The 13,208-nt window shown below is 39.5% G+C and overlaps 1 protein-coding gene across 1 annotated transcript in view; it reads right to left on the reverse strand.

Annotated features, from left to right (window-relative positions):
- MYO1E (myosin IE) overlaps nt 1–13,208 on the reverse strand; it is a 104,534-nt gene that overhangs the window by 39,210 nt on the left and 52,116 nt on the right. Inside the window, exons 17-19 of the mRNA XM_044979809.1 lie at nt 11,732–11,838; nt 8,141–8,239; nt 3,771–3,915 (exon numbers count right to left, since the gene is read on the reverse strand). Of these exons, the coding sequence (XP_044835744.1) occupies nt 3,771–3,915; nt 8,141–8,239; nt 11,732–11,838 (351 nt within the window). The remainder of the gene's footprint in view (nt 1–3,770; nt 3,916–8,140; nt 8,240–11,731; nt 11,839–13,208) is intronic.

Below are 13,208 nucleotides of genomic sequence, written 5' to 3' on the forward strand. Positions count from 1 at the left end.
AAATGCATAAATGTAATCACTTGAAGGGCTGTGTGTAAAAACAGTAGCTCAAAAGTTTCATACTGAAGCATGGTTTTCAGTTTGTTTTCCCTCTAAAGCATAATATCTGAAACAACAGGATAGGTGCTTGTGATATCAGCTGTGTTGCAAAGAAAGCACACAATCCTAGCTCTTCCTCAAAGATATGCTCTAGTCCAAACACCGCTTGATGCAGGAATTACTGGATGAAATTCTACAGCCTGTGTTATGCAGGAGGTCACATTTAGATGATCATAATGGCTGCTTCTGCTCTTCACATTTATTTGTAATATAAGCTTTGCAGCTTATCATATGGTTAAAATTGGGTCTGGCCAGTCTAACAAGTTTCATATCTGATTAAAAAAACAGAAGGGACTGATGTTAGCAGTGCATGTTTAATATTTTCATTGTCAGAATCAATACTTGACATACTACCATTGCTGCTGACACAGAGCAAGTCTTGGGTTTAAATCCAAGCAGAGATTCGGACAATGGCCCACTTGCCAAGATATAATGCAATTGTGTGATCATGTATTGTGGATTAGACTCAAGCCTGATAGAGATTTTGCATTTGGGACCATTATGGACACACCAGGATAATGTCAAGAGGTTCCTGTGGTGGTGACAACCTCAGTGGTTAATGTTAGTGAAATGCTAAAGAAGCGTATTTAAAATATTAGAACACCATCTCTTCCCCCAAACTTCTGACATGTAACACAGGGAGTGCTGTGCTTTAAAAATACAAACACTAAATCCTTTTTAGAGAGTGCAGTCAATGTTTGTTTTGTGGGTACTGAAATGATGTGGGCAGAAAAGAAAAATTTTCAATTTATATGTAGAAATGAGGTACCTTAATGTGGCGCTTCAATACAAAAAAAATAAAGAAATGCTGCCACACTCCTTTTAGAAATGAGTTTTACTTCTGTGTGTCTTAACTATTTAGTGCTTCAAAGCTGTGTGTGAAATTAAAACCCCCCCACCCAAACACTGAACTCACACTAAAATGCATTAACCTGATAGTTTTAATAAAGAACAGACAGCCCCCACAGCTGATTATTCTGTATTGGATCATGCCCATAAACATAAAAAATACCCTCCTCAACTCTGTGTGTGTATATAGCTATAAATAGAATAGGATATAAAAGCTGACAGTGACTTTTACAGTTTGATACATACTGTGAGGAATTATAGTTTCTCTCCTTTTTTTTCTCTCTCCATGTATGATGTGTGGGTAACCTAATGTAGCCTCCTAAATTACAGCCTTAAATGTCAGTGCGATGTCGTGAACCATTCATGGTATAACGTAAAAACACAAGAGGTTACATCACAAAAAATAATTACAGAAGATGTAGTAGTTGGTACCTTGGGCGCTATCCTGTCAGAAATGTATGTCTCCTTCTTAGGATGATCAGATGTCCCAATATTATTGGGACTATCCTGATATTAGGGACTTTCTCTTATATAGGACCCTTTTACCTCCTGCCCCACTCCATCCCGATTTTTCACACTTGATATCTGGTTATCCTATCCCTTATGCAAGTACAAAACCCAGAAATAACCATACACCAGTCACCCACAAAATTGGATTCTTATGGCATATTCTAGATAGGCTAATCCAGGACCCAGAAGAATAAATGAACGCATATGAGTGAAATGGACATAACCCAAAATGCTTGGGATGGTTCCTTTTTCTCAGCGAGGCTCAGAGGAAACACCCATCATAGGCTCAGAAATATTTTTTTTTAAATCAGATTCTGGATAATGGTCATAAGAGGCTGAAAGAGTATTTGTTTTAATCCAGACAGATTTACAGACCTGGTTTACTAGAATTATTCAGTAGAGTAATTTTCTTAATTGCCATGGAATATAACATATTTCACTGCATCAATTTATGGCACTGTAAATTTTGTTGTTAGAAGGCTGCCTTTTTATAGGAGAAAAATTCTCCTTTGTTAGTGCTGGTTTTATCATCAGCATGACCACCCAGCGAACTATAGCATAATTAAATCACAAAAATATTGTCCAGATTGGTGCTTACTGTCTCTTGCTGTTGTTTGTTAAACTGCCATGAGCAGTTTGTTTCAAGCAGCCAATAATAGATCCCTGAAAAACAGTAAAAATGATGAGATCGAGCAGCAGACTCAGATGTTAAGAAACCCTTTGCTCAGTTTGGCCCCTGAAATCTTGCAAAGATTTAGAAATGCTATAAAGTGGGGTGTCGTACATATTGATATTAAACAAAGAAAACCACAATCTAAAACAAACCATTTTCTCTGGGTCTCACTTTCCCTTATACGTGAAGACAGTTATTTATTCAGGTGTGTAATGGAAATGGCCTCCTGTCTGCCATTCATAAAACCTTACTTCACAGTTAGCTGGCAACTCTCCATCTACAGAAAGCTTATAAAAGTCCCTTCACAATGATGCAAGTACTAGATAGGATTTCGGCACACAGGCTCTAGGACTTCTGCCTATGTCAATAGCAAAACTTCAATCAACTTCAATGGGGGCATGGTCACACCCTTAATCAGTGCACTTTAGGTTATAGCAACATTACTGATGTTGCATCCTGTCAGCACATACCATTTTTTTTTTTGCTAACAGTCATACTAATTGCAGTATAGCAAAGCAAAGCAGCCCAACAGCTGTAATTTAAGGCCATCAAAGTCACACTCTCCCTTATCTAATAAAAACATTAAGATAAAAAAAGTGCTGGGTACTGTAAGATAAGTTGTGAAACAAAAATACAAGAGAAATTCTTTAATAAAAATGAATGTATTCATTACATAGTCAGTTCCTTTCACACTCCCTCATAGCAAATCAAATGTTCCCCCCCATAACAATCACATGCCTCCTTTTATTTTGAGAGAAACAAAATATAAGCCTAAATGAGTCATCTAAAGCTTCACTTGACTTCAATAGGTGTTGGATCAGTGAGCCAATAGGTCTTTTTCCATCGCTAATTAATGTGACTCTGTTCCAAAAGTCTGACTGTCTCAAGACTGAAAAGGACTACGTGATGCCGAACGGGATACGTTTTCCCACTAAGGATCTTTTTTGAATAACAAATGTAAAAAGAAGAAAAAAATTTTCAACAGAAGTTGTTGAACTTGATTTTTTTTTCAACAAGAGTTCAGCAAGTATTGGAATAAATAGTCCAGCTCCCTAATGCTCACATGGTGTCATCTCTCAAACCTCAGTCATGCCAGAACATTTGATGCTGGTCTAGTAAATACAAAACAATTTCTCCTCCACAATATTTTGGGCATTTTCTCAACGCTGACTCTACCCCTCATTAGTTAAGTTTGTGCTTGATCAAATAATACTTGCTTTATTTCTTGTTCTAATGGTTACACATATGCTTTCATAGCATCACTCCCCTGCATATTACAATTTCTCATACAACCAACTAAGTGCAAGCCATGTCCCATGTAACCCTCCTGTGCTATGTAATGGAGCCCCCTTTCCAAAGTATCCTTGCATCCTACCTTGCCTTCCTTAGGAAGACTCTCTCATGTTCACTGTGTTACGAGTAGTCATGCAACAGCCTTATTACATATTGCGCCCACTATAAATGCACCTGTAAATCTTGCCTCCATCCTCAGAGCAGACTTGTGTGACCTGTCGAGCCCGGCTAGAATGATATTATTCCAGCCCTCTCAGGTCCTGCCTGCACAGCTGGAGAAGGCAGAACTGTACCTACACCAACCAAATTGTGCCATGCGCAAAGACTCTGGATCAGTCATACTCACAGACTCTGGAGCTTTGATGAAGATCTTAGTTTTCCCAAGCTGGTATTGATCAGGGTCCATATTGACTGAGTGGAGCAGGTGGAGAACCCCCTTTTTCTCATCTCCTTTCCAGGAAGGCCAGGTTGCTTTGGTCAGAATGGCATATCTGAGACAGCAGTAAGAGAGAAGAAAAATATTAAGACTTGGCATCACACACACAGCAGGAGAAGACTGCCACTGGCTCTCAGCCAGTACTGCCCCTAGGGTTGGCCCCTCTGTTCTGTGTTGTCACAGTGCTTATGAAAGGGATTGTGGAAGGACATACAAATTTATAGGTTTTCACTTTAACGAAGGTGGTACTGTCCAGTATGAATGTCCTTGGTCCCAACTTTTCCAGTCTCCCTAAACTAATAGTAGGTGACTAAAACACATACATCAAGCTTTGCTTCCTTAACCCTTGACAATCTCAGGACAAATAGGTTCATCAGCAGTATTTATACTGAGGTAATCAGTAACTCATCCTTGGCACCTCACTGATTCCTCCCCAAACACAGGGCCTGTTTCCCATTCCAACCCTTCTCTGTCCCCCTCTTCTAATCCTTGTTATCTGTGAAGAATCTCTAATTTCTAAGCTAGTAGCTAGCCTCACTATCCCAGCCCAGCTTCTATCAGCAGCTGGCCTGTTCTCGAGCAGAGAGCCCTTGAGCAGGTGGCCATCATCACAGTCCCTCTCCACCCTCCTGAAGACTGGGGTGCTTTGTAACTGGCCATAACAAGAATATGAGGTGGGAGGGAAGTGCTGTAACAGAGAACAGACCAGGCATATGGCAGGTGGGGAATGATGTTCCTTGGATGAGAGTCTCAGTATCACCCTGCTGTTTTGTAGCGTGAGGGAGAACACGGATCCCAGTAACAGGGACAGGCAGCTTCTGCCTGAGAGAACCAGCCACAGGAGAAGTGGTGGTTCAAGGAAGGAAAGAGGCAGGGCAGGGTGGGATTCACTGCTGGCCTCTCTTCCCCATGGCATGAAGACCCATAGCATCCTCCTTAAACCTTGGAAATTAGCTAATTCCCAGGTTACAACAACGTGGGAACTGCCCAGTTTTCTAAGGGTTAACGAGATAGAAACATGGGGTTTGGAACTGACCAAGGCAGAGTCACAATGCTTTTCTGTTTTACTGCCCACCGATGGGCTAGGCTTTTTAGCATGCCTGTGGATAAGTAACTTTTGAAGCACTTTGGGGCTGCTTTGTGAACTAGACTGGAAGCTAGAGCTGCAGAAAGTTGCTCCCCAAAATCAATCTTATATTCATCTCCATTTTGGACACCTTATCACAGCTTTGTTTTGCTGACGCCTGCCAGACATGCTGGGGTACAGTGTAAATCCGTGTTTATTAGGGGAACTATTTGAATAGCGAGGGGGAAAAATCAGTGATAAAGTGTTGAGTTTGGTTCACTATGATTCCTGAGTTCCTTGAGGCAGCTTCTGGGTGTTAGTGACAATGTTTCCAGACCCTGAAACTGCACAAATGATTATTTATTAGAAAAGCTCATTTTTCATTGTTCTCCTATATAAAACATTTCCCAGACAGGGATCAGATGCCATGCGACGTAGATGACAAACCACACAACACAGATAACAGTGACAGGCAATAGACTGTGAACAACTCAAAGTATGCAAAGTACTTGTCCGAACTTCAGAAAAAACTCATGAACAGCAAACATACTAGAAGAAAACTGGGAGAATTTGTGAACAACAAAAGGAACTACATCTGTAATGACTAACTTGACCAGCTCTATTTATAAATGTTTAAGGGTCAAATGCTGAAGTAATATGCAAGATGGTGTAACTTTGACAAAACTAGGTCCCTCTAAAACTCCTAGACCTAGGTACACCCGTCCTGATGCAGCAGGGAGTCTGACATTAGTGTAATTTATATGGAGCAGCAAGAAAAGCTGTAAGTTAAAGAGGTTTCTATCCTGCTTAATTTCCAGTTTCTTCTGGCTGTTCAGCATGTAATTTCATCAGTATTGTGGGTTTAAGTAGGCGTAAGGAATCTTAATATAGGGGAGTCTAAGTCAGTGTAAGAAAAACTAAGTTATACTATCTTGCATATTCCCTCTGAATTTGTCTTACATGTTTCACATCACAAATTCTAGCCACTTTTGGGGGGAGTGGTAGGAGTGGAAATCGGAGAATAAAATACTTGTAATATAAATAGTAATCTTCAAAGCTATATTAAAAAAAAAAGTTGAAACTCTTTTTTTTTGCTCCCAGTTATATCCACCATGATCACTTCACATACTGAATGTTGTGAAGTGTCTAAGTTTCAGGACAGCCACATTATTCTATAATATGTAATGATATATGGTGGTATTACATTGTGCATCGCCACGTGGCATAGCACTCTCCTCAAACACATCTCTGTGTATTTTACAGTGCTGTCCATTTCAATTAATAGTATTAATGTTCCTGTATCTGGGCTTTTCGAGCTCATGCAATATAAGGTGGAAGAGTGATTCAGGCACAAGTGCTGAGCCTGTGTTTAGAACGCCTTTGAAAAAATGCCAAATCATGACTGCCAAAAAAAAAATCCATTATAAATGCACAATAAGCAGTTAGGTCATATGTCTAAATATGGGAGTATGGGGTTTAGCTCTTGGATTGGTTATGCTTTAAAACACACAGGCCTTTTCAGTGACTTTGGCTTTTTGCATGCAAATGAAAATTTCAGACATAAAAGTCCATTCAGCCCAGAAATCTCCACTTACACAGAGCTGCCAAGGAGCTCCCAATGAAAACAACTGCACAAACATGCATTTCCTGTCCATCCCATGCCTCAGCCCACTTTTACTCACACTGACTCATGGTGTCAGAACAGAGCTTGTTCTGGATGTTAGGTAACTGTGAATGGAAAGGGTGCAGGAAGATTTTTACTTATAACAAGAAGTTAAACTTTACCAAACTGCACTGAAGCAAAGAGCTAAATCCTACTGCGGGGGGGTTTCATGGACTAAGACTGCCTGTGGATCTCTGCCTGTAAGAGTAGAAATCTGTTCACCTTTTTCCCTAAGTGCCGTGTGGCTTTCACTGTGCAGATCTCTCATTCAGAGAAATTTTTGAATCTGCACAGGCCCAATATGTGGTCAATGTTCAGCTATTATCTAGCTGACACTAGATTTAACATGCATTATTGGTTTCTTATTCTATCTAGCAAGCAGAAAGTGCTTCATTCTCCAAGTTGTATTTCTTCAGCATAACATTCTGAAGTGGGCTAACACAATATGAAGTACATTTATATTTTACTGGAAGACTGGGAGCAGATTAAATCATGTGAATGATTGTTCCATGATGAATTATCCCAGAAAAGGGGCTAAATTAATCCCTAGAAATATTCTAATGACTTCTCTGGAGCTACATCACCAATAATTTTTGCCCACTGTTTTCAAAAAAGAGGACACACCTGCTAAAAATCATGAAGTTTCTGGGCAGGACTCTGCTTCATGCCAGGGGCACAGTCACTAAGAATGTTGCTTCCAAAAAGAAAGCAACATTTTGTATCTTGATGCATCATTCCTTGGATTTTCCTGATCCCAGCAAATCTGGTTTTATACCAGAGTATGGTACTGAGACTGAACGGTTCTTCTAGGCTGAGGCTCTCATGATGGTGGATGAAAACAAGATGCCCAAGCTCATTATTTTAGATCTATCCACTATCTGGAGTGATTCTGTTCCTTTCTCTGTGAGGGACACTGAGGGAAATGTTGGGTGATCTGCTTATCTCAGCCTTTGCAACAATAACTATTATTTTAGAATTACAGCTTAGACTCTCAAATACAAGATGGAAGTTTAAAAAAAAAAATAGAAGTACCAGCTTGCTGATCTATCATAGGATGTCTCAATTTGATCCTGGGTAGCTGTGCGTTAATTATTCCACCAAAGGCTGGATTATATATTATTATTTGGTTGAAATTACTTTAATTTAAGAGAGTCTCAGCCAGCAAAGAGATAGATGTTAATGTACAAATACAGTGCTAGCCCCCAATAAGGCATTCAAAGGAGTGTGGGTTTCATAGACTGGAGCATATTCTGCTGAACACGTTGCTAGTTCTCTATTCCCATAGATTTTTACTCTTACCTCTGAGGGATTCATAGCAGTGCAGTAGGAATTGATACTTGAGAGAAGAACATGATAATTCTCAGTGGCAAAATGTTGGCTTTAAAAGCCTTTGTTCCTTTAAATCTCTATATAAACTGTATATTGCACAGTTAAAGCTAATGGGAGAAACTAGAAACTTTTTTAGGGCTTGTGGCTTTTCTTTCCTCCTCTTTTTCCCACCCATGTAGCAAACCACTATACAGCAATACTGCAATGCCTGTAATACTGTACCTCTGCAAAAACTTTTTGAATACCCGTCTGTATGCATAGCCTGCTCTCCTTACTCGAATATTTTCTTTCAGCCCTAGGTATTCCACTTGATGCTTTACCCTGTGGGGAAAAAACACAGTGAGATTTATAATCCCTTTCTTTTCAGCCTGTTGATGAATGTAGGTATCCTTACAATTCTATATTCTGTTTAAAGTCTCTAGTTCTGAAGTGTGTGCGTGTGTGTGCGTGCGTGTGTGTGTGTCTGCGCTCACCATTAAAGTTCTAATGAATAATTCAGGACTTGATTAGTCCACAGTTCTTGGCTCTAATACTTGGCCATAAAAAAAGCCAAGTAAATGCTGATCTACACAAATACCCCAAATACTGAGATGGCATTGGAAGGCAAAATCGGAGACTACCCTGTTTTCTTTTATTGTAAATTTTTAATTTTCACCTGCACTTTACATAGCTCAAAATTAAACATAATATCTTATATTTGGCTATTCAGACCAATACTGTGCAAGAAGGGCCAAGTTCGATGGTCAAAGGTAGAAAATAGCACACTTCTGGAGTACTAGGGGCTGGAAAGCAGAGGCTGAGCAGTGTGTCCTGGGTACCATGGCTCCTATCTCTGCCATATTACAGAGAGAAGATTTGTGGCAGGCTGGAAGAGTGGCTGGAGCATGCTCAGCAATCCGAACACTGCATATTTCTAATGGCCACAAGCCCTGTAGGCTGGCACCAGTCCCAGAGGCTGAACTTAACAGCTGTAGGCAGGCTGTGGAGGTGCTCTGTATCTTGTCTATGGGCTGAAGGGGAAGACTCCATTCCTCTGACAGCTCTACAGTTCCTCTGTGAAAAGCCCTTTTACTTCAGTTCTCCCCAGGAGCTGAGGATTTCACCTTAAATCTCAAAGGGGAAAAAAGAACGTAAAGGAAAGGGCTTCTCTTTGGGACGTCATTCTCCCTTTCTGGAGCTTGGGAGCATATTTTACATTTTTCTAAATTTAAAGACGAAAGTATATACTACCAGGCCACTTTTTAAAGCTTAGACATTAATTCAGAATAAGCGACTATCTTTCAGCGAACTTTTGTTGCTGTTGTATGAGTCCCGCTTTACTGCTCTGCATTTCCTTAATTTCCTGAATGTTTATAATTCACATCAGAGAGCTGAAGGGGGTGTGTATTAAAATGACTGATTATTTTTTTTAAGGTCCAAATCTCAATAGCTTGCAATAAGAAACAACAGGACTGCTAAAGTTTTAATGTGAATTTAACAAATCACCGCATTAAAAAAAAAAGCTTCTTTAAATTATGAATATAATTTTTTAAAATCTTTTGCTTACCATCTTTGCATTCTTTACAAAGACCTATTTCAAATTCTGGTACCTCTCAATCAGTGCTTAATTTGTAGTGAAAGAGGTGCTGGGGCTCAAGCAATTTTTTTACATTCATAACTGATGAAACAAGCCCAAAGGTGCTGGGCTATGAACTGCCAAGCCTAGAGGTGCCCTGCCCAAATTAAGCACTGCTCTCAATTGTTGCTTCATTGGAGTTATTTTCTAAGTTTAGCTTCATTCCAAGCCTCTAAAGTACAGGATGTTTCGCCCATTGATTTTATTAAATCAAGACATTCCTTTTCCATGACTCACACTATAAAGAGGGATAATTTATCATTTTTAAAATCCCATGTTGTCAATGACAAAACCCTCTAGTTATTTTTTATTTTTAATAAACGTTTATAAAAATGGTTTCCTTAAGCAATGTAAGTTGCTTTTTGGACTTCAAACTCACAGTAAAAAGTGCTGTATATTTTAATCTTAGTGTTCAAGGAACCAAAGTAGGTTTTGTAACCCAGTCCAAGGCTTCTGGTGCAGTAACAGTAGAGAGATGATGTTCAAAAATATATTTTCTTGTTTATAGTTTTCCCTCCTGGTCACATCTGGAATAATGCAGTGGAACATCAATACAACTCCCTTTTTCTTACTACTCTGCCAGTACCAGTGTCCAGCAACACAACATTTCTTAAACATTTCTTTTTTGTCCTTTCTTTTTCCTGGGAAAAAGACACTCTTAAAAATCTCCCTTCAGGCATCAACCTCAGGCAGGGTCATGGTCTAGGAATTCTGCTAATACAAAAAAATTTCAGGCCAAGCAGCTGTACCAGAATAGAAACAAAAACACATTTTCAAGAAACACCCCAAATTTTGGAATAAGCAATTAACCCTGCTAAAGCTTAGATTTGATACAAGGTCTATCTTAAGCAGAGTGCTACAGTTTCTGAAACTATTCGACTGAAGTACAAACCTGGAGCGACATGGGTTTGTGTAGCACAGAGTAACACAGACTTCCCTGGGCACAGTTTTTTTCTTTAGCAAGACAACAATAGTTTTGAAGTCCATTAACATGCTAATTGTAAGCAGATTAGATATGCAGCCACAACAATTTTTCAAATATGTGTGCATTGGTGTGGTGCATGAGACTAAATGACCCCAGGAAGATATTCCTTTCAAAGGTCAACCCAATATTGTTCAGCAAAATATCACTGTGGCTCTTTCAACCCATTTGGATGTTACATTTCCAGTGTCACTGAACTTTCCCACAGCAGTAAGATCACAAGACTATGTAAGGAAAACAGCAAAACTAAAAAATCCCTTTGGTCAGTCCCTGGAATCTTCACTACAGAAACGAACTGCAGACTAGTTTTACTTAGGGATATGCATATGAGCAGATCTGCCCTTCCTTGGGCACATCCCTAACAACTATAAAGAATTTCTGGGTGTTTGAGGCTTTACCACTACAGATAGAATACAAAAATAAAATCCAGTTTAATGAATGAGAGATCATTCCTTTTAAAAACTGGGGAAAAGTGCTCATAGTTATAAGACTAGATGATGTCAATTTACTTCTGGGGCTGGTATCACACAGTGTGTTATATTCTATTTACCTGTACTTCATTGCCAATTACCTCAGCAATGGCAAAACAACACACATCTTTGAAAAACGGGGTCTCAGAGCGTGAGCTCCAGCCGCAGCCCAAATGTCTACACTGCAATTTTATAGCCCTGTGGCCTGAGCCCACTGACCTGGGCCAGCTGTGGCCGTGCCACAAACCTTTTATCGCAGTGTAGACATACCCAGAGTGACTTCTGCTCAGACTGCTAGGTTTTTAACTATCTAGTAGAAGCTGTTTTTCAAAGCAGCAAACAAAAGTTACAAGCTACATCCCGTTTGTGTGTAACAGGATTTGGTTGTGTAAATCCTATTGTACTGTTCTGAAAATTTAGCCCTTAATTACTAAGGGAGTTACTTAAATACATTCTGTAAATTGTGATTACCCGTAATTGGCTAGGGAAAGACTAAGATTAACCACATTAATTACTAATGCTAAATCAAACGAAACCACCGTTTTCCCTCAGAGTTTAGGAGAGGCCATAGAGTAAGTGGTTATATGCCAAGTCTGAAAGATTCTCTCGAGCACTGTGTCTCAAGTACCCAGTTCTGTTTGCTGGCATGCAGGGTGATTACAAATGCTCTGTTTCTGCCGCTCAGAAGAAGCCTTGTTTGGACTATTACTTTGGCTCTTCCCATCCCATACTTGGCTAACTCATACCTGCTCTCCTCCCAGTCTCGAGGCTTCTTTGTTTCATTGGGCTTGATGCAGCGGATATAGTGAGGTGTACATTTCATCAGGGTACCAACAAGATCATTTGCTTGTTTCTGTGAAATGAGGAACAAAACTTAGATATGAGCTGATTCAGGTAAATTATATAGGCTGTTTCTTCAAAGTGTCAGTTGTCTACTGCTCCGCTGACCACCACAGTATCTTTGGATAATATGCAGCAAGAGTCAGCCACATGTGTGTTTGTCTAGAAGAGAGAGACTCAATTTGACCTTGTAAAAGGGCTACATGGAAATAGTCACATACATGGAAAAAATGTTAAAATTCACAAGGAGTTTCCATTAAAAATCTCAAAAATTGAAGGCCAGCTATCATTAGCATGGACGCTATGAGTTATTTTTACGTTACTGGACTTTTATCTTTCTATTTCTCACTTTTATGTTGTATAACTCTCCTTTTTTGATGGAGCAAAGGTAACTCGTCCATCTTATTGATTTGATTTGTAAAATATACCCATTGTAATCTCTAGGCACATGTACACATTGAATGCATTATTAATACAACCAGACTGACTTTACATCCACTGACCAAGTCCACCAACTCCCACTACAGTGAAACTCAATCCCATTGCCAAGCCACCTCCTAAGAAAAGGCTTTAGTAAATATACTGCCATGGTAGGATGCCCTGAGGGTGGGGAGTGAGTTGAGAGTTGATGGCTTTTAAAAGAAATCACCGTGTCTCCAGCCCCTCACATTTAAATCTGGGGGCTGTTAACGTGAATGCTTCAGCTGATCTCGACAGTCAAGGTGAAATATGACAAAAGGGGCAGTGTCGTTAGATTGATATTGCTTTCTAGACAAAAGTGCTAAGATCTATTTGACGAAAGTGAGAATTCCAATTATTAACAGATTTCCTGTAGTAATACTAACAAGAGATTGCTAAATTCAGATTAGGATCTAAATTCAGATTAGGATCTAATCTTCCAAATTTTTGGGACTTTGGGATCTGGGGGGCATAGGTTCAAGCCAATCTTCAAATAATATACTAGAAATCTGAACACTGAAGCCTGACTCAATGTCCACTGAAGTCAACAGGAGACTTTCTATTGATTACAGTGAGCACTGGATCAGGCCCTGGTGTCTTTCCGGGATGTAAAGGGACAAGCTATCTGTAGTTAATTGTAGAACACCAAGCAGCTGTGTGAAGGGGCTCATTCAGTATGCACATGCCAGTGCTGCTATCACTGCCACCAATTGCCACTTTAGAAATTCAAACTAAAGCTGGGCAAAAAGATTCACATAAAGTGAAACTGGCAAAATATAATGTTGTGATGGCTGACACAAAATTACTTTACAACCGAGACAGATTTGTAATTTTCTTCATAATCAAATTAGGAGTTTTGGACAATGAAAAAGAGTGAAAACCACTTTTTTCATTAAATACACACACCCACCCACACATGTTATA

The sequence above is a fragment of the Mauremys mutica genome, chromosome 11 (genome assembly GCF_020497125.1).
Source record: "Mauremys mutica isolate MM-2020 ecotype Southern chromosome 11, ASM2049712v1, whole genome shotgun sequence".
Classification (NCBI taxonomy): domain Eukaryota; kingdom Metazoa; phylum Chordata; order Testudines; family Geoemydidae; genus Mauremys; species Mauremys mutica.